This window comes from Cetorhinus maximus, chromosome 5 (genome assembly GCF_964194155.1).
Source record: "Cetorhinus maximus chromosome 5, sCetMax3.hap1.1, whole genome shotgun sequence".
In the NCBI taxonomy this organism is placed as follows: domain Eukaryota; kingdom Metazoa; phylum Chordata; class Chondrichthyes; order Lamniformes; family Cetorhinidae; genus Cetorhinus; species Cetorhinus maximus.
The window spans coordinates 115,106,789-115,132,110 of NC_135883.1; the positions used below are offsets into that span (position 1 = coordinate 115,106,789).

Below are 25,322 nucleotides of genomic sequence, written 5' to 3' on the forward strand. Positions count from 1 at the left end.
TTTGAATGGCATCTCTCACTGCCAACTAATCTGTGTCATCTAAGGATCAAAGGGTTCATTTTGAGTTCATAGAATCATAGAATGATTACAACACAAGAAGGCTATTTGGTCTGTCATACCCATGCTGGCTCTCTACAAGTGAAACACAGTTAGCCCCATATAATCCCCTCTCCTCGACTTTCCCTGTCCCTTCCAGTGCTTATTGAATTCCCTTTTGAAAGCCCTTTTGAAAGGATGGAATCTGCCTCCACCACACTCTTGGGTAGTGCATTCCAGATCCCAACCACTTGCTACATAAAGTTTTCCCTTGTGTTGCCTTTTTTTTGCCATTCAGCTTAATTCGATGTCTTCTGATTCTCAATCAATTTGCCAATGGAAACTATTTCTCTCTATTTTATCTAGACCCTCATAATTTTGAGCACCTATAACAAATTTCTTCTCAACCTTCTCTTTGTGAAGCACAGTTCCAGCTTCTCCAACTTATCCACATAACTGAGTCCCCTCATTCCTGGAACCACATTCATAAATCTTTCCTGCACCCTATCTTAAGCCTTAACATCCTTCCTAAAGTGTGGTGCCCAGAATTGGAAACAATACTCCAATTAAAGCCAAACCAGTGTTTTACAAAGATTCACCATAATTTCCTTACTTTTATTTTATCCCTCTATTTATGAAGCCCAGGATCCCATATGCCAATTTAACTACTTCTTCACACTGCCCTGCCACCTTCAGCAATTTGTGCACTTTTTTTTTCATCATTCATGGGATGTGGGCATCGCTGGCTAGGCCAGTATTTATTGCCCAACCCTGATTGCCTTTGAGAAGGTGGTGGTGAGCTGCCTTCTTGAATTGCTGTAGTCCATGTGGTGTAGGTATACTCTCAGGAAGTCAGGGATAGAGTTCAGGATTTTGACCCATTGACAGTAAAGGAACAGCAATACATTTCCAAGTCAGGATGGTGAGTGGCTTGGAGGAGAACTTCCAGGTGGTGATGTCCTCATGTGCCTGCTGCCCTTCTCCTTCTAGATGGTAGTGGTCATGGGTTTGGAAGGTGCTGTCCAAGGATGCTTTGTGAGTTCCTGCAGTGCTTCTTGTAGGTGATACACACTGCTGCTACTATGCGTCCGTGGTGGCAGGAGTGAATGTTTGTGGGTGGGGTGCCAATCAATCGGGCTGCTTTGTCCTGAATGGTGTCCAGCTTCTTGAGTGTTGAGAGAGCTGTGCTCATCCAGGCAAGTGGGGAATATTCCATCACACTCCTGATTTTTGCCTTGTAGATGGTGGACAGGCTTTGGGGAGTCAGCAGGTGAGTTGTTCATCGCAAGATTCCTAGCCTCTGACCTGCTCTTGTAGCCACAGTATTTATTTGGCTAATCCAGTTCAGTTTCTGGTCAATGGTAACCCCCAGGATGCTGATGGTGGGGGATTCAGTGGTAGTGCCATTCAATGTCATGGGGTGATGGTTAGATTCTCTCTTGTTGGAGGTGGTCATTGCCTAGCACTTGTGTGGTGTGAACATCACTTGCCACTTGTCAGTCCAAGCCTGGATATTGCCCCAGGCCTTGCTGCATTTGGACATGGACTGCTTCAGTATCTGAGGAATCGAGAATGGTGCTGAACATGGTGCAATCATCAGCGAACATCCCCACTTCTGACTCCATCAAATCTGACTCCATGATGGAAGGAAGGTCATGGATGAAGCAGCTGAAGTTGGTTGGACCTCGAACACTACCCTGAGGAACTCCTGCAATAATGTCCTTCAGGTGTTCCTGTTCTTGCTGCACTTTTAGAATCACACCCTTTCTTTTATATTGCTTCTCCTCATTCTTCCTAACAAAATTTATCACTTTACAATTTTTTGCGTTAATTTTCATATGCTACACATTCATCCATTCCATCAATCTGTGTCCATTTGAAGTCTATTACTATCCTCACGGCTCACAATATCTTTTCAAGCTTGAATCTTGCCGATTAGAAAATATAGATTTATTTCCTTGAAAACCTTTTCTTTGTCACATTTCATGCCAAATATAAACCAACTTTGGGGGAAATTTAGCATAAAAATGCCTCGACTAATTGAGTCAACCTTGCTGGTTTAAAGCTGAACAAGAGCTTGACAGTTAACTGTTCCCTAGTGCATTCTCCATGGGAATGCCTCCACCAATCAGAGTGCACTTGCCAACCATTCAGCACCCTCAGGCAGTATAAATTGTTGTTCCCTTTACTATTGGTATTCTTGTGAGTTGTTCTGATCAGGGCAAGACGAAAAGCTTCGACAGCATGTCTCTCTTTTTTTCAGTAATAAAAATTAAAATTTTATTCCTACTCTTGGGATTTTGGCTTCACTGAAGTGGTGGTGTCGTCATCCGGTTATTGGAGCCAACACTGCAATTCTTATCATTCTGTGAGTGCTGTGAAGCATATTAAAATTAATCCCTATTCTACCTGGTTGTCTGAGTTGGGCACCTTGCCTGTAAACCCATGTCAGTAGGTAGTTTAATCTGAGTTCAGCCAGGTATTACTTGCTGGGTGCACGTGCAAAACCTGATGCAGGCCTAAAGTGGAAGTTTGAGGGCAGTGATGCAAGGAGCAGGCTCATAAAACAGTACTAGATGTAATGTGGCACGGTGGCATTATGTAATGCTTTCTATGTGTCCTGCCATAGATGACGTTTCACACACAACTCACTAACGCTAATGGGTAATGAACCAAAGGTGAAGTTTAAGTATGTGCATCTGAAGTCCTCCACACTCCCTCTGCCTACTTACAGGTGAAATGCTCCACTTTGACATGATGTTTCACCCAGAAAGGCAAAGGAGAAGACTGACAACAATTAGCCTAGGACAAGCAGGTTGAAATGTCAACACCTCTGGGCTTGAAATCAAAGTTTAAGTTACTTGAAGTGCTGACAGACTGAATTGCTAAAACCGTTTTAATATTGGGCTAATTTTTTTTTAATGAATAATTTTCTATATTGTCCTCTTCCAGTGAAATCAAAGCCCATCATTTCAGCCATAACTTGGGTGGTCAGCCTAATGGTGGATCAGCTGATGTTTCTGCATTCATTGTAATCTATGACATAACCTGACGGAAAACTCGAGCTGAGAAAACTGCCAATTGAAATTGGACACCACTACTTAACGGTTTTAAAACCTGGCACAATGTGCCAGCTTAGTACAGATACTCAGGTAGTCCATTCCAGACCTGATCCTCAGCTACTTGGGCTACTGGGAATAGGTGATTGTGATACAGACTAACATGCCCAATTTTGCCTCATTTTTAATTTTGAATCATGGTTGGTAGAGGTGGGAAAGTTGTCGCTCGAACTGACTCTTTCAATTTTTCCATTCTGCTATGGTAAAATTACTTTTCAAGGAAGCATGTTTTGGTCTGGACTTTAACAGTAGAATAGAGTCATAAAGGCACAGAAGGCTGTCATTCAGCCCGTCAAAGTTCATTCTGGCTCTCCTTAGAGCAATCTAGTAAGTTCCATTCCCCTGCTTTATTCCCGTAGCTCTGCAAATCTATTTCCTTCAAGTTCCATCCAATTTCCTTTTGAAATCATTGATTGTTTTCACTTCCACCACCCTCATTAGCAAGTTTCAGAATATATTGCAATTTTGTTCATAGCTACCAGCAACATTCACCTACTTATTGAAAGCAAAGATCCAGCAAGCCATTTTTTTTACTGTGGTTAGATTTAAATTGTAGCAACTGTGATTTCCTGCGTTCTGTTTAGGCCAGTTCAGTGTATTGAGATATGCAATACCTCAGTGTATCTGACAGTGATTTTTGTAGCAAACCTAATTGCTTTTTTAAAAAAAAAGAAACATCTCAAGTTGCCAATTAATATCTGGCAGTATTTTATAGAAGCTTCCCATTTTAACCTCTTGTGTTCTAGCAATGCTGGCTTCTGACAAAGTAATTGAAGTAACAAAACACAAATACTTCAGAGCTTATTTCGTAGGCCAGACTGACTCTTTGCTGCATAACTACATATTGGTCAATAAACTGCTGCAGATTACCCGTTTGTGTAATGCTTATGTTTTTGTGGATATTAAGATGGTGAATGAGAATATGTAACACATCTCGTCTCTACAATAAGATTTTAGTCACTTACAATTTACAACTGATGTTTTGTGCACTCGGACTCTCTACAGTTATGGAGTAATTGCCAGTGGCTGTGCAACTTGCCCAAAGCTGACATGTGAGCGGTCAGGCTGTGCGACTGAATTCTGTTACCACTGCAAACAACTTTGGCATCCAGACCAAACCTGCAGTGAGGCTCGTAAGCAGAGAGATGTGTTCGTGGCGGGAATAGAAAAACACTCTACCTCTCTTATTCACAGTGAAGAATCAGACAATGGTAAATATTGCTTTTCTTGCAAGGCAAAAATTTCATGGAAGGTATTTTCTTTAAAACTTGATATGTAAAGTGTGTTAAAATACATTGCTTCTAACAGGATCTAAACAAATAGATTACAAGTGACTAGAATCACCTACTGTGGTTCATCAGCAAGGTTAAATATTAGCTAGCCTCTGTGTATAATTATGTTTATGTTTTGTGTCCATCAACTCTAAATTGTATTTGGTTAGGTTCCACTAAAAGTTGTAGGAAGGTGACTGAATTGTAGAAGTCAACAATAAATGAGACTTTTATACAATTTTACACAATTGTGTAAGTTTATTTAGAGGCATCTAGGTTGCTACCACTCAGGCTTTTGGAAAGAAGTCACACAAACTGTCAAAGAACCTGGGACTAGAGTAGTTAATATTTTCACTGGGCAGAAGGCTTATCAATGTGTGATTGGAGAGATCATTAGACTGTATTGCAGTCAGCATAAATCTTCCATTTTTCTTTTCTGAGACTGATATACTGTATAGAGATATTCCTCCCTGTTCATTGTGAAACAGAAGTTGAAAGATACAATCTAGAACAGTTCAGTCAGACAAATTTTCCCAATGTTACATGCAACAAGAAATGAAAAAAATTTGTGCTAGTGACATTTTTTTCTGCCATATTCAGTATTTTGTTTCTACCTCGCTTTGCATGAGTATTAGCCAAAACTATTAAGAATGCCAAAGACAAACGTCTACATTCCATTGATGAAATCGATGTTAATCTAAACAGGAAAGTTTGATTTGTTTTTGCTTCTCACATATGAAATAGGAGCTGGAAAAGGATTTGCCTCAGCCTTAATTTCAAGTTGATCTCTCTATCATCTTTGCACCATATCCCTTCACCCCCTCGTTCTCCTGTTGACTCTAATGGTAATAACCATTAGTTACAGATTATCTAATTGATAATTTGATTTCAAAATATTCAGTCATGGAAGCAGATTCGGTAGTCACAGTCCTGTGATCAGATCAAGCCTGATTAAGGCACCTGTGATTCCAGTGGTCACAGGGATTCCCATCTCATGGTGCCTACTGTCTAAGCTTTATGAAGGTTTGATTTGTCTTCATCTTACTGACCTAAATAATTCTAACTGCTGCTAGTTGGACTCTTGCCCTCATTGAAACACTGTTTCCTTGTTCCCAGACCCAGAAGGAATCCTCACTTGGTTGTTCCTGCCAGCACTGCCAGCATTTTGACTGGAGGCCACCAAATTTTATTTGCAACTTGTGGCAGATATTTCAGTCTGATTAAAGCTGTCTCTTTACCATGCTGGTAAAGATGGATTTCCCTACCCGCCACCCGCCTCCACCCCACCCCTACACTCTACCCCACTCCCACATTCCACCCCACTCCAAGGCTAGAATCACACTTAAGGGCAGGTTGAAGGTAGTTCAAAAAAAGGAGTCATCCAAATCTCTGTTTGGTCTCCCCAGTGTAGAGATTGGCGTCAGCACAACGTAACAGACTGACGAAAGTCCATGAATTGATGCCCTACATGAAAGCAGTTGCTGCCCTGTGTGAAAAGAATTTTTGGGATGCTGAGTACATTGTAACTTGTCTATCCTGCATCACTTGTTCAGGAAGACACACCCAAGAATGAGAGAGTATCAAAGAGAAGAACAACAGTGATGTGGGAAGGTGGCTGAAAAGTCCTTTTGTTTATTCACTTGAGAAAACATCACTTTCTCTTTTCTTCTAAACTGAGCAAAAACAGGGAGAAAATTTTAAGGCAGAAAGGGAAAGCAGGAAATTAACAGTCTGAGAGAGGCTGTTGCCAGGATTTAGTGCTAGCAATGGGGGTCCTCTGCAGTGGGAGCCCCATATCTCTTCTGTGGAGGAGGCCCAATGCAATTTAAGTGCCAAACTGAACATCATAGGGCCTTCCAAGCAATCAAGCACCCAGTGGGGTGGAAATCCCACCCCTGAGAGCTGCTGGCCAATCAGGGGGCTTCTGTTAGGAATGCTCCAAGCCCCAGCCTGAGGACTGATGCTGGATCCCTGGACATAGATGAGTGGAGTGGGATGGGGTCGCCAGAGAGGGTAGGGGCAAGGGTCAGAGGCAAGACCCCCCTCTCTCCCCTTCCTGATGCTAGGGGTCTCTATCGGGACTGAGTGCCTATCAACGTAGAGTAAAACCCACCCCCACAGCCTCCCAAGGAAGCCGCAGGCAAACCCAACAGGGCTTGCCGGGCGGTCTTATGAGACATGAGAGAACCATGCGAGTTCCGTTAAATCCATGAGCCACCATTAAGTTCTGGTGGGCTCAAGGATAATTTCTGTCAAGTGGCTTATTAATGAGCCTACCACTGGCAGACAGGATTGCTGCATTGGGCCCTTCCTGCCTCCAACTTAACAGGAGGCAGTTTTCCTGACACCGGGAGTCTGATGTGGGCACTCCTGCCATGATGCCCGCTCCAGCAGGCTCCATTAAATTCTGTCCTGTAAGTGCTTCTATTGACCCCATAAAACCATGATCGTTGAATAATTTTAAATGTAATTACATTATGTGTGATGAACACTTTAATCACAGAAAATGGTTCATCTTCAAGGACTAAGGACATTCTGGAAGAATTTGTGTTTTAAAAGACACTGTTCCTAAAAGGGTTAATGCAAGAATTCTGCTTTTCTTGAAAGAGACATCCATTTACAAGAAAAGGTAATTAAGCAGTTGTAAAGAAACTGGAAACCTCTTGACCCTGGTGGACTGTGTACAAAAGGGGTCACATGGTAGTTTATGGCTCCGGGGGAAAAAAAGGCCATGCCTGGAACTGTGTTTAAAAATTGGTCTTGGTTTTGCTTTGAGAAGAAGGAGGACCAACTGCTTGTGAAGGAAGATAGCAGCCATTTTGCAGTATGGATCCAGTCCACAGCCGAAAGTGAATATAAGCTGCTTCTAAGTTGATCTAAATGCTGGAGTTGAGTACCTGCAGGTTTTCCTCGAGTCCGCCTGAAAAACGGTGCAAGAATCATCGATTGTTTTGTGGGTCAGCGCCGAGAGATAAACTGCATAACCTGGACATATTTCAACAACTCCATCTTTCCTTTCCCCTTGAATCATTGCCTTTTAACCTTTGGAAGACTTCCTCTTTTTTTCGGTGTGTGTGGGGGTGTGACTTAGGCCATCTTGAAAGAGTAATTGGTATACTAACATATTTCATACTGAATGTTAATAAGCTTTGCCTTTATTTGACAAGACTGGATTTATAATAAACTAATAATTTTGTTGTTTATTGAAAGAAGCCTGGTTAAAGTCTCTCTTATTCTGGGTAGCAATAGCAAAGGTAAACAATTGGCCATTTGGGAAGTGAATCAAACTTTTAAACTAATAATGCGACCTGGTGAGTTAGTGGGGCTAGTTAAACTGTGCACTCCTCCCATCCTGGTCATAACATATGTTTTATGTACTGGAGTAAAAACAACAAAACTGGAGATAAAAATAGAATGCAGGACTTCACTCTTCCATAGGGTAATGTTGTCTCCAACTCCCTTCCTCCCTCTTACCCAGAATTAAGAACCAACTGTTTGTGTTTCTCTACTGGTGTTCTGGAGAGTGATCTAAACCTCTTGAGCTACCCCAAAATCAGATTTTTTTTTTTCCACAGCCTCTTGAAACATCACTCCATTGTTTCATCAAGGCTATTTTGTCAATGATACAACAGCATGATTCTTGATTCCTTTCTTGCAACACCCAAAAAAGTGTGGAGCAAACTAGTTAGCAGGATCTCATATGGTCATAAGATCTGTGCCAGAGAGATAATGTATTAAACAGTAAAACCTGTTTTTCAATTATTGACCTTCTTCCTCGTTTATCCTTCCCCATTGTTGAATATTTGTTGGTAGCTTCCCCGCTGCCTCTTGTTGTCACCTATAATTAATTGATACAACAATGGACCATTAAACTTCAAAAATGGCAATATTTGGTAAACAGCTACTCAAATGTTCACCTCAATATCTTCAGTTTGCTCTGAGAAGACCATCTATTCCTGCTAAGCAAGTTAATCAAGTGTAAAAGCAAAATACTGCGGATGCTGGAAACCAGAAACAAAAGCAGAAAATGCTGGAAAAACCCAGCAGATCTGACAGAATCTGTGGAAAGAGAAAAACAAAGTTAACATTTCGAGTCAGTATGACCCTTCTTCGGAGCTGAAGAGAAGTGGAAATGTGATGAAATTTATACTGTTTAAGGGGGGTGGGGCAGGTGGGGCTGGATAGAAGGCCAGTGATACGTGGGGACAAAGGGATTGACAAAGATGTCATGGATAAAGGGATTGTTAAAGGTAGTGATTAGTGCTAAAAAGGTGCTAATAGTGGCTTAAAGGTAAGAAAGCAGAATGTGATTATAGAAGAACAAAGGTAGCATTGTGTGAAAGAACAACATGGAACAAGTGACAGCCGGCCCTATAGGGAATGGGGAGAGGGCAGTGGTAGGGAAAGAAAAAGGATAGAAAATGGGATAAAAAAGGGGATAAAACTAAGGATAAATGAATAAAAAATAAAACAAGTAGGTAAAAAATAAAAATGAATGTAGAATAAAGGGGATAAAAAGGGGGTGAGGATGGAGGAGAGAGTTCATGGTCTGAAGCTGTTGAACTCAAAGTTAAGTCCAGAAGGCTGTAAGGTGCCTAATCGGAGGATGAGGTGCTGTTCCTCCAGTTTGCGTTGGGCTTCACTGGAACATTGCAGCAGGCCAAGGGTGGACATGTGGGCATGAGAGCAGGGTGGTGTGTTGAAATGGCGAGCGACCGGAAGGTCTAGGTCATGCTTGCAGACAGACCGGAAGTGTTCCGTAAAGCGGTCACTCAGTCTGTATTTGGACTCCCTGATGTAGAGAAGACCTCATTGGGAGCAGCGGATGCAGTAGGCCAAATTGAAGGAGGTATAGGTGAAGCGCTGCTTCACCTGAAAGGAGTATTTGGGCCCTTGGATGATGAAGAGAGAGGAGGTAAGGGGCAGGTGTTGCACCTTCTGCGATTGCATGGGAAGGTTCCATGGGAAGGGGATGAGGTGTTGGAGATGATGGTGGAGTGGACCAGGATGTCCTGGAGGTCCCTATGGAATGCTGATGGTGGGGAGGTGGTTAGGGGAAGATGTATTTGGTGTTGGCATCATGCTGGAATTGACAGAAATGGCAGAGGATGATCCTTTGAATGTGGAGGCTGGTGGGGCGAAAAGTAAGGACAAGGGGGGCCCTATCATGGTTCTGGGAGGGAGGGGAAGGTGTGAGGGCAGAGGCACAGGAGATGGGTCGGACACGGCTGAGGGCCCTGTCAACCAGAGTGGCTGGGTAACCTCGGTTAAGGAAGAAGGAAGACATGTCAGAAGTGCCATATGGTATGTTCATAAGTATGCACGGCACAAGGGATTTTTAAGGGAAATCTCGTGACCTGGCTGAATTTCGTTTCAACCCAAACAGCAATAAGACCTATCTTTCTTATGAATGTTGTCTTTAGGGATGCAATATTGCAGATGTATTCCTTGTATTGTTCCTTTAAGGAAAGAAAGTCTGTGGATGGGAAGAATAAGAAATTACTGATGGAGATGAAGGGTGGGATTTTCCCCTCAGTGCACTAAGTGCGGTGATGGGCGTGAAATTCGGCGCTTTACCCGCTGGCTGCAATGGGGGGTTTACGCACCATATTGTCTGCTTCCCGCCTCATTAAATATGCATGCATGGGAAACATGCCAGATCGCTGGCGGGTGGCCTCTGATTCACCTGGGCCGCTGTGAACTTTCCGTTTCCTTGCTCCGGGCGCCATATTTAACGTGCAGCCGCACACAGCGTTCTCTCTGAATGCACCCCAGGACTGCTCCACTGGAGACACAGCCCCGAAAGCCAGGAAGAGGCAGCCCCCATGTTCAGTGACGCTTCACTGGACGCAGTCGAGGCCTGTCATGATGTCCTCTATCCCGCTTTGGCCGCAGGAGGCCCAGCAAGCTCACCAACCTGGCTTGGGAGGCGGTGGCAGCGATGCTTGGTGCCAAAGCTGCACAAAAGATGTCAGGCACCCAGTGCAGCAAGAGCATAATTGATCTTATCCATGCCACTAGGGTACACTGGTTCATATCCCAGCACAGCAGCTGGTTAATTAAAATCAATTGAAAAATCAGGAGTATAAAGCTAGTCTCAGTAACGCTGACCATGAGACTATCATTGATTGTTGTAAAAGCCCAACTGGTTCACTAATGTTCTTTAGGGAAGGACATCTGCCATCCTTATCTGGTCTGGCCTACATGTGATTCCAGACTCTCAGCAATGTAGTTGACTCTTAATTGCCCTCTGAAATGGCCTAGCATTCCCCTCAAGGGCAATTCGGGATGGGCAACAAATGCTGGCCTTGCCAATGACGCCCACACCCCATGAAAGAATGAAAAAATTGAGTGAAAGAACCATTTCAGCACTCTCAATTCATATGTTCACAAGCCCATCACATTGGGATCTCACTCACTGCCAACTCAAAGGACCTCACCACTCCCTCTCACACACATACCCTCACATCTCCATCTGGATTCATCTCCTCTGGAGATTGTGTCCTCATCCCATCCATGGCTCCCCTCACCACCCACAGATGCAAGGCATCCTATCATCTGCCCTGGCATGTAGCTTGCTAATACTTTCTCCATCTGTCTTTATGCAGGACAAGACAGCACACTAGTGCAGAGAGAGGTCCCTGATGGGGATTGGTGTTCTGGCACCCAAGGTCATCTCTCAGTTCGGAAACTGAGCCACTGAGCTGGCCGGAGAGGATGTGGATCATGCCTGCAGTGACAGTGAGGTTGGTGGCAGACACTTACTTGAGGATCATGCACCAGCTCATCCCTCAGACAAACATTCTGTTGAGTGCATTGTCCTGTTTGAGTTGACTTCCATGCTCTAATTATCTCTCCTTTCTTTCATACTAACCTCAGCTAAGCGCCCAACGGCCTCCACAGCCAGGCCCTTAGCTCGAACCCTGACAATAACTCGGATGAGAATCGTGAGGGCACCACAGCAGAAAACCCATCACAGCGCTCACCTACACCTTCCACCAGTGCAGAGATGCACACCTTGATAGGACCTAGTTCTAGAGCAGGCTCAGGGTCACGATCTGGTAAGCATAGCACACAATCTGGTCCACAGCAAGCGAAGGCAGGGACATCCAAGGTCGCTGGCACTCATGGACTGCTGGAGGCCAGGATCCTGTTGAGTCTAAGTCAGAAGATAAGCCTCTGGGCTTGGTCCTAAATCAGTTGGTGGAGCTGCAGTGACAATCACAGCAACATCAGGAAGGGATGTCAGCTATGTTCCTGAGATTGCAACAGATGATGGAGGAGTCCACCTGCCTTCAGTTTCCTGTGATTTTTAAAAAAATATTCATTCATGGGATGTGGGCGTCGCTGCCTAGACCAGCATTTATTGCCCATCCCTAATTGCCCTTGTTCAGAGGGCATTTAAGAGTTAACCACATTGCTGTGGGTCTAGAGTCACTTGTAGGCCAGACCAGGTAAGGGCAGCAGATTTCCTTCCATAAAGGACATTAGTGAACCAGATGGGTTTTTGCAACAATCGGCAATGGTTTCATGGTCATCATCAAACTTTTTAATTCCAGATTTTTATTGAATTCAAATTTCACCATCTGCCATGGTGGATTCAACCCGGGTCCCCAGAGCATTACTCTGAGTCCAGTGACAATACCACTATGCCACCGACTCTACTAAAGGGCCAGCATGCCAATGCACCAAGGTCAACACTGGCAGGATGGCAGCTGCTATGGAGACCTTGGTCCAGGGCATTGGTCCTGCATTGGTGCACAAGTTGCACTCCATCACTGTAGCCCTTGGCATCCATCAGTGGGCATGCAAGAGAGGTGCAAATCTCCTTGATATCACTCCAGCTGCCCCTTCTCAAGGAGTCAGACAGGGGACCTCCAACACCCATAAGGAAGAGGACCAGCAGGTGGGACACCCTGGGGCCATCCACCCAGGTGACTCCAGGAGTGTCCAGCCAATCCCCATCCCCTCTTCCTGTGACCCCGTCACCTCCAGCTCCACAGACCGAGGAGGGTGCACCTGCTCCACAGCAAGACACCCAAAGCAGGCTGGGGGCCCTCCAGAGTATGTCTGCCAAAGTAATCACAGACAACAGGGTGTAGCAGTCAGCAGGCTGCCTCCAGCTCCACTGTGGATATCGGGAATGCACCCAGGGGTAGGGCTAGCAAAGTTAGAAAAATGTAGGAGCACAACAGTGGCACAGGTGTTCACAACATGTATATCATGTTCACAAATGTAAGTATAATTACACTCATTTCACATCTCCTCTTCTGTATGTCTCCTTTTTATGATTGGCTGTGTTGCTTTCAATCAGGTGTGATACCATGGTGCCTCCCCCCACTGATCGGAGATGTCACTTTCATGGGCCTCTCGTCTATGTAGTGTGCTTCCAGATCACCACAATATGTGCCCCTTTTTTTTTAGACCATTCTCTACATTAGTGATGCCTCAACCTTAATGTTAAGTGTGCATGTGAAAGGGACCTCGTTCACATGCTTTGCAGGGTCATGTCATTTTTTTTGGCTGTGTAAGATTGAGGCAGAGGTGTTCTAATATCTTATATCTGCATTCTTGAAAGGTGAAAGTGTAGTGTACAAGGCGAGCTATGTTTACGCATGGAGAAGGGCCATAAATCATGCAACTCCATGTGTTTTCTGGCATCCAGCAGGGTTTCCATGCTATGAACCCGTACTCAGAGCTCATGTGCGCTGCTGTCTGTCAACTGCGTTTCCGACTTTCCAAGTGTGCATCTGCTAAGCTCACCAATAAGTGGAAGCACCTTGCCATCTGTAATTGTTTGTATTGAGGCTGCAAGGCGCTCATTGCATGTTATGATGCAGCACTGTCGGTCCCATCACCTAAGCACTCGCCAAAATGTGTGATGCTAATTGCAATTGGTGGTCAACAGAGCCTTTGAACGTGCTCTTGAAGTACACATCGTGACTTTAGATAATGCTGAGAGGAGCAATGGGATAGGAGAGAGGATGTACTGAAGCTGAAGCCTGCTCTTTATTAGTAATGACTTGTCACCTTGAGGGCCTCATGGTGTCTGAGCATTTTGGAGTTCACAAGGTCCAGGGCTGTCCACGAGGGCACAATGTATATCTTAAAAGAGGAGGCATTTCTGGCATGCAAGTGGTTCAACACCGCATTTTCAAGTGGTCCATATGCATAGTAAGGTGAGGATAAAAATGAGCCATCATTCCTAACTGAGAGTGCTGGATGCTAATGTGATAGAGAAGAAGGTGACACAGAGGACTGCATCATCTCTGAATAGATGCACACCTACAGAATGTCCTCAGGGCCTTGGCCCAAGTGTGACCTATCAGTTTCACCATCAAGGTTACACAGAATGCGTTGTCCTGTTGGTGGAGATAGATCTCTTTGAGGAGCTTTGTCAAACTGAAGGCAAACAGCTACGAGCCCACTGAAGATAGTGGAACAGCTCCTGGCTCTTGTAGGCTATTGTTGCGACTGGGATGCTGGAAAGATGCTTGAAGAGGCATCACCTTCTGACATCTGATGTCGGGACTCTCTCCTCCAGTTAGGACCTCATCTCAGCAAGGACACATGCACTTGAGGCCTCATCATCCTTCAAAGAATCAGGATCATGTGAGTCTGATGTGTAATGTGATCGAGAAGAAGGATAGAAGGAGGAGGAAAGATTATTAACTCTAAAATTAAAGTGCGTGGTTGAAATGAGAGGAATAGCAATGCTGGTGTTAATGTTGGCCCATGATGGATGGCACTTGTCCATGAGGGTACTCAATGTAACTCGTCATCCTCCTCATGGAATCTGGTGGCTATGATGGCTCCATGCGCCCACCTACCTCATCTAGCCCATGCTATGGCCTGTTCCCCTGCAGCCTCGGCTTTCTCGAACTCAGTGCCCTCATCCCCTTTGATGTCTTCCTCATCGGAGGAGACGTACAGCCCCCCCAGCATCTGGCAAGTCCTTCCCCTTTGAAGCGCCAGGTCGTGCAGCATGCAGCAAGCCACAGTGATCCATGTGACCCTCTGGGGACTGTACTGGAATTCTCTGCCTGATCTGTCCAGGCATCAGAATCGCAACTTTTAAGATCCCTATGGTCTGCTCCACCAACGCTCAGGTAGTGGCATGAGCATTGTACCTTCTCTCTATAGGATTCTTCAGCTGCCACACAGGCATCATCAGCCATGTCCTTTGTGGGCACCCTTTGTCACTAAGGAGCCAACCCTGGATCCTGTGCAGTCCTGCGAAGATGTCTGGGATCTATGGTGTACTCGAGATATATAAGTCATAGAAGTTTCCTGGGTATCTGGCGCAAACGTGCATGATCAGTTTCTTGTGATCACAGACCAGCAGAACATTGAGCGAGTGGTAGCCTTTCCTGTTTATGTATTGCAGTGCCCACTGTTGCCAGGGAGCTTTTATAGCCACATGAGTGCAGTCGATGGCACCCTGCACCTGTGGGAATCCAGCAATGCCTAGTGCTCTGGAGTCCTGGCTTGATCTCTGTCGAAATTGACACAATTGTGGGTTTTGGCAAAAAAGGCGCCTGTCACCTCATGAATACATTTTGTGCATGGATGCTTGAGAGATCCCACAGAGGTCCCCAGTAGAGCCCTGGAAGGAGCCACTGGCGTAGAAGTCGATGTGGCCACTACCTTCAGAGCCACTGGCAATGGATGCTTTCCCAGGACCCATGGCACCAATTCCTGGAGGATGTGGCAAATGTGAGTCACCAGATCCCTTGACACGTGGAGCCGTCGGTGACACTGTCTCCCACTCACCTGCAGATAAGACATGCGAGTTGTGTACACCCTTGGTCTTGCGAGGCGCCTATGCATGATGTCCCTGTGAGCCTCACCCTCTATCTGGAGGGGACCCTGCTGCCCCTTCGCATTGAGGGTTTACCTCCTCCCTTGGGAGCTGACACCTCCGTAATAACCTTCTCCTTCTCTCCTGTCCGTATGTGATTATGCAGACAGCGATAAATCCAGGCTTCATCTTCCTGATGGCCTCCTCTCTGCAGCATCAATGAGTAACAGACATGAGTCAGCATCAGACTGCAAAGGTCCTATTTCTGCCAATGACTCGTCAGTGAATGTGGGTTCAAGGGCTTTGTTCCAGTGTTGGAAACTAATTGCCCCAAAAATCTAGGCCAGTGCAGGGCTCATTTCAAGGCGCGCCTCCCAACCCACCCCCCGTCTGCCACCCTTTACATAGCTCTTCATTTTAATTTTGCACTGCTGTACTGCATTATCACTACAGGTTAGAAGATGGTGGTACTGTGGTCTCACTACCAGACCAGCTTGGACCCTCTCTGTGTGAATGTGGAAACTCCTCCCATTGTCCCGGAGGAGCTTAATATTCAGGGTTCCCTCCCTCCAAGAACCTTTCCTTCCCCCGTATTCCTCGATTCCATTGTGATTGTAATAGATATCCCTTTGTTACCCCCAGAACATGGTGAGCTAGATGTGCTTGTGCCCCATGTGGACCTCACCCCTCTCCATCTTGAGGGCACTTGCACAGTCTGACATACGCCCCCTCTCACAACCCCCCCCCCCCCCCCCCCCCCGACACCCTTGAATGTCCCTACAATACCTTTTCCCCATCCAAAGGCTGCACATGCCTCCCCTGACTGTATGATATCTGCAACCCAGTATGATGGCAGATACCCACTGGACCAACGCGCATTGCCCTGCGTACAACATCCTGCGCACGACTGAGACTGGACTGACATGCCTTCGCCCTGCCTGGACTGGGACAAGGACAGTCTTTGCAAGCTCAACATTGAAGCGCGTCTTCACTTAGCGATTCTTCCATTCTGGCCCAAAGTCATTTATGCCATTCTGTGACCAACACTCTCCCCAACCTGATGCTGAGGATGTTTCCCGACCGCGCTATGCCCCCAGGTCATGTGTTGAGTGCAACCTTCCCCAGTCTTGCCCCCCAGTAGAACCCTTGCCCTGTAGTATGTTAAAAGCCACCCCCACCTTACCACTGGTGTGGTAAGTAGGGACTTGTGTAGGCAAAATGTAGGATGAATATGTCTATTTTAGTTGGTTACTTTTGTGTTCTGTAAGACCAGACAAGAATATTGCTGTAAGGGTGAATGGATAATGAGCTTGCGGATTTTGGTCTTCTTGGCCCACCTTCGGGCTAGGAAAACAATAGAATTGTCCTTCAATTTTCTGTCCATTGAGTCAATTGTCGTGTACATAGGATTAATATTATTTGCTTATTTAAATGATCTACCTTTCAATTTTTACTCAATTTCCAGAGCAGGAAAACGAAATGGTAGAATGTCAATTTAAACAATGTACAGATATTCTCGTTTTAGCAGCTCATTATCAAGAGAAAAATCAACTGTTCATATTCTGTCTGTATAATGGCAATTTTTGAAATGCCTGATGTACTCTTCTCAGCTTATACAGCAATCATCTATGTTTAGTCAACAGAGGCTACAGCTGTAGCAACATGCATGCTTCATTTACTGATGAAGGTGCTATTCATAGACAGTTTGTACATACCTTCATCTCTGTATTTAAGATGTGATATTAAGGTGAAGCATGGAAAATCTGAGTTATTTTTATATCTTTGCAACACATTAACTTCGTATGTTGCACAATAATCTTAGTAACCGATATTTAATGAATTTTGCTTGTATTTTTCCTTACTTAAATATAGACTTCAGTATTTTATTTAAGCGTGCACGTCTTTTTATAACCCTTTCTCAATTGTTTCCCTCCCCAAACTTGGAATTTTCCAACTTGTTAACAGGCTTGAATCCTCGACAATGTATCCGTGCAACCAAATGGCTACAGAGAATTGAATAGCTTAGGAAAGAGACAAATTGAGCAAATGGCATTCATCAAAAGGTCCTCCTGATATTCCCACCTCCCAGTGAACTCCCTCATCCTATTATAGCTTAGTCTAGACTAGAATTTCCTTGAACAGAAGAAATTCCTTATGAACGGAAACCTGCATGTTAAGTCTCTGCCAAGCATGCTTTAGCTTAGGCCATGTCTAATGATTAAACCCTGCACCATGCTAATTAATTTACTGAAAAATATATGTGATTCCCACCATGCTCTCCTGTCACCTTGGAAGATGAAAAATAATACCTCTTTAGCCCACTAAGTACAGGCTAAAAATAATTGTACAATGTTATTTATGGCTTAAAATAACTGTGCAGTGTTGTTTATTGATAAAATTAATATAAAGAAGCAGAAAGACTGCAATATACTAACTTTACCATAAGCAAATGTCATTTTATGCAAATGAGGGTGACAGTTTTAAACAAGGATCACATCAGATGTGTAATTCTTGTAGGTCCCCTCAGTATGTTATTAAAATCACAGTCAATACTTGTAAATACCTATAATTCTTTCTTTCTTGATTCCTGTTATCCCATGTATGTATAGAGACTTGAGAAGACTGAAGTAATCGAGAGGATCCCTGGATTATAAGAGTAACTTTTCCTTTTAAAGTTTAAACAGAATTTTTGATTATATCACTGATCTGCTTTGATTTAATTAGCAGCAAATGAACAATGACGTCTCACTCTGACAATGATACTAATCCTAAATTACACTCCACAATAATTTTCACTTTTTACGCACCCTTCAGTAGGAAATTTGCAATCGCGGAGCACCACAGAAATTGCATCTCTATTGGCAAGCTGTACATAGTGACACCTTTCAAATCTTTTGCCCTATCCATCAAAGTATCATGTCTTAATTGATCTCTGATCAAAAGGCATTTGCCCTTTCTTTGCACACTCTTCTTCCTTCCATTTTGAATTTGTGAGGGACAGGGGAAGAGAACAACCTTAGCTATTTTAAAATCATATAAAACAATGGTGCAAAAAAGCTTGTGTTTGTCAAAACCCTTCTTCCCCAGCTTGTGGGGTATGGTTCCAGAGACACAGGTGATCCAGAACCTTACCTGTGTGTCCATTCTTTGGGAATGAATCCAGAAGTGAATTTCAGTAAGTCAATCAGTTCAAGAGTATTGTAAATGTCCACAAGGCTCTTCTCACTTGATGCCCACATATGACCACGTCCACTGGGTGTTGTTGATAAAAATCAAGGGGTGAATCTTTGACTGAACCCCTCTTCTGTCTGGGATTACTGCCTTGTAAAATTAATTGGGCTAAACTAAGACTGAGGAATTCCCAGTCTGCATAGCTGTTACATCACATGATATATTTAGCATTTGAGCTCAATGTTTGTACCAGTTTTGAACCCATAATATTTTACATGTTAGGCAAATGTGATGGCCAGTCTATAATGAAATTATGTCCTTAGTGGGCTATTGTATTAAGTTTTCCCTCAGTTTAGGAAAGTTAAATCTACTCTGAAAGAGAAAATGAAGATGTTCTGGCTTGAGGGGAGTGGGGAGGTGGGAGAGGATCAATTAGCATAGATTTGTCATTGATGTTTTCTTTTAATTATGATTTTAGATTTGTTACTTATAAAGTAAGACTCTGTTTCCATCTCCCAATCCCTCAATTTTGTAGCGGAAGAAATCAAGCCTTGTGCACGTTGTGGTGCTTTTATCCTGAAGATGAATGATGGAAGCTGCAATAGGATGACATGTGCTGTGTGTGGTTGCCAGTTCTGCTGGCTGTGCATGAAGGAGATTACAGATCTGCACTACCTCAGGTATGGCAACAGACTTACAACAATATTTATGACTGCTACTAAATATGTTGCTTTCATCCCACACTCACTCACTTTTCCAGAACTGCTTTATCCAATTCAGGTTTGCAGGGAATCGGAGCCTATCCTGACGGGCAGCGGGTGCTAGGCGGGGTACGCCCAGGAGGGGATGCCAATCCATCTAGGGTGCACGCGCACACACAAATTCATTAAGGGGCAATTTAACTGTAGTCAATCTACCTAACCAGCACATCTTTGGATGTTGGGAGGAAACCAGAGTACCCGGCGGAAACCCACGCAGACAGAGGGAGAACGTGCAAACTCCACACAGACTCCTAAGGTCAGAATCGAACCCTGGTTCCTGGAGCTGTGAGGCAGCAACACGAACCACTGCACCACCTAAGCCCTTGTTTACACCTCTGTGACTCGAAAATGGGAACTGTCAGTATTCTGTACTGTGACGGAAGTGAATGGAAGCAGTCCCATTGCCATGCATGGCCCTGCTGCTTTGAAAGATAGGAGAAAAGCTGTACTGTATTTGTTACATCTTCCTGTCCCTGCCCAATCATCACTCCTGTGTAGCAGGGCAGGGAAAATGCTACCTTCACTGCATCTAAATATTTTCTGTGAATGTGCTTTCTTGCATTTGATTTTTCTCTTTCTACCTCCTCCCCTTGGTTGCAGAAACGAACCCATTTCTAGCCTTCACTGCTGAAGTGTCTCGCCATCTGGCACTGTATTAAAACTCATTCTGACTGCAGGCACATGGGTAAAAAATATTGGTCAATAATGATTTCTAAGGAGCACTGGATAAAAGTATTGGTCAATAATAGTTCCTTAACTATAGCTGGAAACTATGCTGACTATATCTGGACAAATTATATATGATGAAGAAGGTACTATGACAGTGCCAGTCTGAACTATTCTGTTGATGGTCAAGAATTTTCTTTTTCTTCTATTAAAAAATACTCCTTTTTAATTCAAAAAATCTTTCTAATATTCTCTGTATAGTCTAGTAACCCATTCTGCTTGCTTATAATTTCTAGGAGGGGGAAATCATGTAACTCTGGAGCACTGCTGACACAACTAAGCTATGTCAGTGTAATTTGGTTTAGCTTTCATATGCCACCCCCTGCGAGACAACCTATTTATACAGTACATTTATATTTCTAGCTAAGGATTAGGCCCTTTTGTGAGGTCAGCTGATATGGTTCTGTATGTGATTCATCCTTCTCCAGTTCTCATACCGGACCTTGGATGGGGTACTTTGTACATGGAATAAAGTTTCTATGTTTGGAGTGTGAACAAGATTTTACAATAGAATTGGTTTGAAATATGAGGGCAGATCTTACATGTGCTATTGCTGGGACTCATGCCCATTGATTGGACATATTTGGTGATCACCAGTGTACTGTGATATTATTTTAATGGATAGAAAATTTTGATTTTAGCTGAGACTTCCCACCAGTAGATTGCATTGGTAACTTGGTGTGCACAAGCTGGTTCAATGATATGTTCAAGGCAACTAATGCAATTCTGTTTTCTGGATCACTCTCTGCCTCTCTTTGAATTTGCCTCTTTCACCCCCACTTCTCTGTCACTCTTTTGCCACCCTTTTTTCTCTCTCTCTCTCTGTGCCTCTCCCTGTGTGCGTATCTCTTCCTCCCTCTATGCATCTCCCTCCCTCCTTCTGTGCGCCTCTCTCCCTCCCTCCCTCTGTGCGCCTCTCTCCCTCTCTCCCTCTGTGCGCCTCTCTCCCTCCCTCCCTCTGTGCGCCTCTCTCCCTCCCTCCCTCCCTCTGAGCGCCTCTCTCCCTCCCTCCCTCCCTCTGTGCGCCTCTCTCCCTCCCTCCCTCCCTCTGTGCGCCTCTCTCCCTCCCTCCCTCCCTCTGTGCGCCTCTCTCCCTCCCTCCCTCCCTCTGTGCGCCTCTCTCCCTCCCTCCCTCCCTCTGTGCGCCTCTCTCCCTCCCTCCCTCTGTGCGCCTCTCTCCCTCCCTCCCTCCCTCTGTGCGCCTCTCTCCCTCCCTCCCTCCCTCTGTGCGCCTCTCTCCCTCCCTCCCTCTGTGCGCCTCTCTCCCTCCCTCCCTCTGTGTGCCTGTCTTCCTCCCTCCCTCCCTCTGTGCGCCTCCCTCCCTCCCTCCCTCTGTGCGCCTCTCTCCCTCCCTCCCTCCCTCTGTGCGCCTCTCTCCCTCCCTCCCTCCCTCTGTGCGCCTCTCTCCCTCCCTCCCTCCCTCCCTCTGTGCGCCTCTCTCCCTCCCTCCCTCCCTCTGTGCGCCTCTCTCCCTCCCTCCCTCCCTCCCTCTGTGCGCCTCTCTCCCTCCCTCCCTCTGTGCGCCTCTCTCCCTCCCTCCCTCTGTGCGCCTCTCTCCCTCCCTCCCTCCCTCTGTGCGCCTCTCTCCCTCCCTCCCTCCCTCTGTGCGCCTCTCTCCCTCCCTCCCTCCCTCTGTGCGCCTCTCTCCCTCCCTCCCTCCCTCTGTGCGCCTCTCTCCCTCCCTCCCTCCCTCTGTGCGCCTCTCTCCCTCCCTCCCTCCCTCTGTGCGCCTCTCTCCCTCCCTCCCTCCCTCTGTGCGCCTCTCTCCCTCCCTCCCTCTGTGCGCCTCTCTCCCTCCCTCCCTCTGTGCGCCTCTCTCCCTCCCTCCCTCTGTGCGCCTCTCTCCCTCCCTCCCTCTGTGCGCCTCTCTCCCTCCCTCCCTCTGTGTGCCTCTCTCCCTCCCTCCCTCTGTGCGCCTCTCTCCCTCCCTCCCTCTGTGCGCCTCTCTCCCTCCCTCCCTCCCTCTGTGCGCCTCTCTCCCTCCCTCCCTCTGTGCGCCTCTCTCCCTCCCTCCCTCCCTCTGTGCGCCTCTCTCCCTCCCTCCCTCTGTGCGCCTCTCTCCCTCCCTCCCTCCCTCTGTGCGCCTCTCTCCCTCCCTCCCTCCCTCTGTGCGCCTCTCTCCCTCCCTCCCTCCCTCTGTGCGCCTCTCTCCCTCCCTCCCTCCTCCTGTGTGCCTGCCTCCCTCCCTCCTTCTGTGCGCCTGCCTCCCTCCCTCCTTCTGTGCGCCTTCCTCCCTCCCTCCTTCTGTGCGCCTCCCTCCCTCCCTCCCTCCTCCTGTGTGCCTGCCTCCCTCCCTCCTTCTGTGTGCCTTCCTCCCTCCCTCCTTCTGTGCGCCTGCCTCCCTCCCTCTGTGCGCCTCTCTCTCTCACTCTGGCGTATTACTTGGACCATTTTGACCCCAAACAGCCCTCACTTAGCTGCCAGGAGAATAGTTGTAGACTGAAACATAGAAAATAGAAGCAGGAGTAGGTCATTCGGCCCTATGAGCCTGCTCTGCCATTCACTATGATCATGGCTGATCCTGTAGCTCAGTGCCATACTCCAGCACTCTCCCCATTCTCTTTGGCACCTTGAAGTATAGAATTCTATCTATTTCCTTCTTAAACATATTCAGTCACTTGGCCTCCACAGCCCTCTGTAGTAGAAAATTCTACAGGTTCACCGCCTTCTGAGTGAAGAGGTTTCTCCTCATCTCAGTCCTGAACGGCCTACCCTGTATCCTGAGACTATGACCCTGTTTTGGTAGACGCCCCTCCCCCCCCCCCAAACCAGAGGAAACAATATCCCTGCATCTAGTCTGTCCAACCCAGTTAGAATTTTATATGTTTCAGTGAGATCCCCTCTAATTCTTCTAAACTCCAGTGAATACAGGCATAGTCGATGCAATCTCTCCTTGTACGACAATCCTGCCATCCCAGGAATCAGTCTGGTTAACCTTCGCTGCACTCATTCAGGTTCACAGGTGAACCTGTGGAATTCTCTGCCATAGAAGGCTGTGGAGGCCAAGTCATTGAATACACTTAAGAAGGAAATAGATAGATTTCTAGATCTCAAGGTGCCAAAGAGAATGGGGAGAGTGCTGGAGTATGGCGTTGAGCAACAGGATCAGCCATGATCAGCCGAATGACCTACTTCTGTTTTGATTTTCTATGTTTCAGTCTACAACTATGGCGAGTACATCCTTTCTTGGGTAAGGAGACCAAAACTGCGTGCACTAGTCCAGGTGTGGTCTCACCAAGGCCCCTGTATAGCTGCAGTAAGACATCCTTGCTCCTGTACTCAAGTCCTCTTGCAGTCAAAGCCAACATACGACTTGCCTTCTTAATTGCCTGCTGCACCTGCATGTTTGTTTTCAGTGATTGGTAATCAAGGACACCCAGGTCTCTTTGTACATCAACATTTCCAAGTCTATTACCATATAACTGATACTCTACCATTCTGTTTTTCCTATCAAAGTGGATAACTTCACATGTTATACTGCATCTGCCATGTATTTGCCCACTCACTCAACTTGTCTAAATCGCTTTGAAGCCTCTTGACATCCTCCTCACCACTCGATCCCACCTAGTTTTGTGTCGTCAGCAAACTTGGAAATATTACATTTGGTATCCTCATCCAAATCATTGATATATATTGTGAATAACTGGGGCCCAAGCACCGACCCCTGTGGTACCCCACTAGTCACCCCCTGCCATTCTGAAAAAGACCCATTTATTCCTACTCTTTGTTTCCTGTTTGCTAATCAACTCTCAAACAATGCCAATATATTCCCAGTGCCACGTGCCAGCAAGCACAGAAATGGGAGAATAGCATAGATGAATACGTGGCTTAAGAGTTGGCGCAGGGGGGAGGGTTTTAGATTCCTGGATCACTGGGGCTGTTTCTGGGGAAGGTGGGACCTGTATAAGCGGGACGGTCTACATCTGAACAAGAGCGGGACTAACATCCTTGTGGGTGGGTTTGCTAGTGCTGTTGGGAGGAGTTTAAACTAATTTGGCAGGAGGAGGGAAATCAGAATGTTAGCAGAATAGGGACACATCATAATACAGTAAAACAATCAAGTCAGAGGGACTACAGCTGCATTATGTTTCAAGGGAGTAGGGCAAGGCTGGATGGCCTCTACTTTAATGCCAGGAGTATTACAGGTAAAATGGATGAGTTAAGGGTGAGGATTGACACGTGGAATTGTGATATAGTAGCCACCACAGAGATGTGGTTGAGGGAGGGGCAGGATTGGCAGCTCAACATTCCGGGATTTAGAATCTTCAGGTGAGAAAGGGGAGGGGTTAAAAGAGGAGGCGGCGTTGCATTATTAGTTAAGGAGTCAGTTACTGCAGTAAGGAGAGATGATATCTTGGAGGGGACATCAAATAAAGCTTTGTGGGTAGAGCTTAGGAATAAAAAAGGGGCAGCCCCACTGTTAGGTGCTTATCATAGACCCCCAGATAGTCAGCGGGAAATTGAGGAGCAAATATGTGCATAATTTGCGGAGGTGTGCAAAAACAATAACAATAGGGTAATTATATTAGGTGATTTCCACTTTCCCAACATTAATTGGGATAGACATAGTGTTAAGGGCTTGGATGGAGTGGATTTCTTGAAATGTGTACCGGAGAATTTTTTAGGTCAATATGTAGAGGGTCCAACAAGGGACGGCGCAGAGCTGGACTTAATTCTGGGGAATGAAGCCGGACAGGTGGCTGAGGTGGTGATGGGGAAGCATCTTAGTGATAGTGACCACAACATGGTACAATTTAAGCTTGATATGGACAAAGAAATAGACAAATTGCAAAAAAATGTTTTGGACTGGGGGAGAGTGGATTTTGGTAAAATAAGGCAGGATCTGGCCAAGGTAGACTAGGAACTGCTACTTGTGGGGAAATCTACAGAAAAGCAGTGGGGGGGCTTTCAAAAAGGGAATGGGGAGGGTACAGGCTCAACATGCTCCCTCTAGGATGATAGGAATGAGTAACAAGCCCAGAGAACCATGGATGACCAGAGATATTCAGGATACGATGAGAAGGAAAAGAGAGGCTTTTAGCAGGTGCAAGGGGAGCAAATCAGCGGAGGCATTAATGGAGGACAGAAAGTGCAGGGTGGAGCTTAAGAAAGCAATTAGGAGAGCAAAGAGGGGATATGAGAAAGCTCTGGCTGGTAAAAGTAGGGAAAATCCCAAGATATTCTATAAGTATATCAATGGGAAGAGGATAACCAGGGAAAGAGTAGGGCCCATAAGGGACCAAGGGGGCAATCTATGGGTGGAGCCAGAGGACATTGGTAGAGTGTTGAACGAATAATTTACATCCGTCTTCACCCAAGAGAATGAGGATGAAGGTATCGAACTTGGGGAGAGGGACTGCGAGGTTCTTGGGCAACTTGATATTGGGAGTGACAAGGTATTGGAGGTGTTGGCAGGCTTAAAAGTGGACAAATCTCC

The 25,322-nt window shown here is 45.8% G+C and overlaps 1 protein-coding gene across 2 annotated transcripts in view; it reads left to right on the top strand.

The window, feature by feature from the left end:
* LOC144680859 (E3 ubiquitin-protein ligase RNF19A) overlaps positions 1-25,322 on the top strand; it is a 104,901-nt gene that overhangs the window by 54,935 nt on the left and 24,644 nt on the right. For both annotated transcript variants that reach the window (XM_078542332.1, XM_078542333.1), the window contains exons 4-5: positions 4,161-4,366; positions 18,934-19,078. In XM_078542332.1, coding sequence (XP_078398458.1) covers positions 4,161-4,366; positions 18,934-19,078 — 351 coding nt within the window. The remainder of the gene's footprint in view (positions 1-4,160; positions 4,367-18,933; positions 19,079-25,322) is intronic.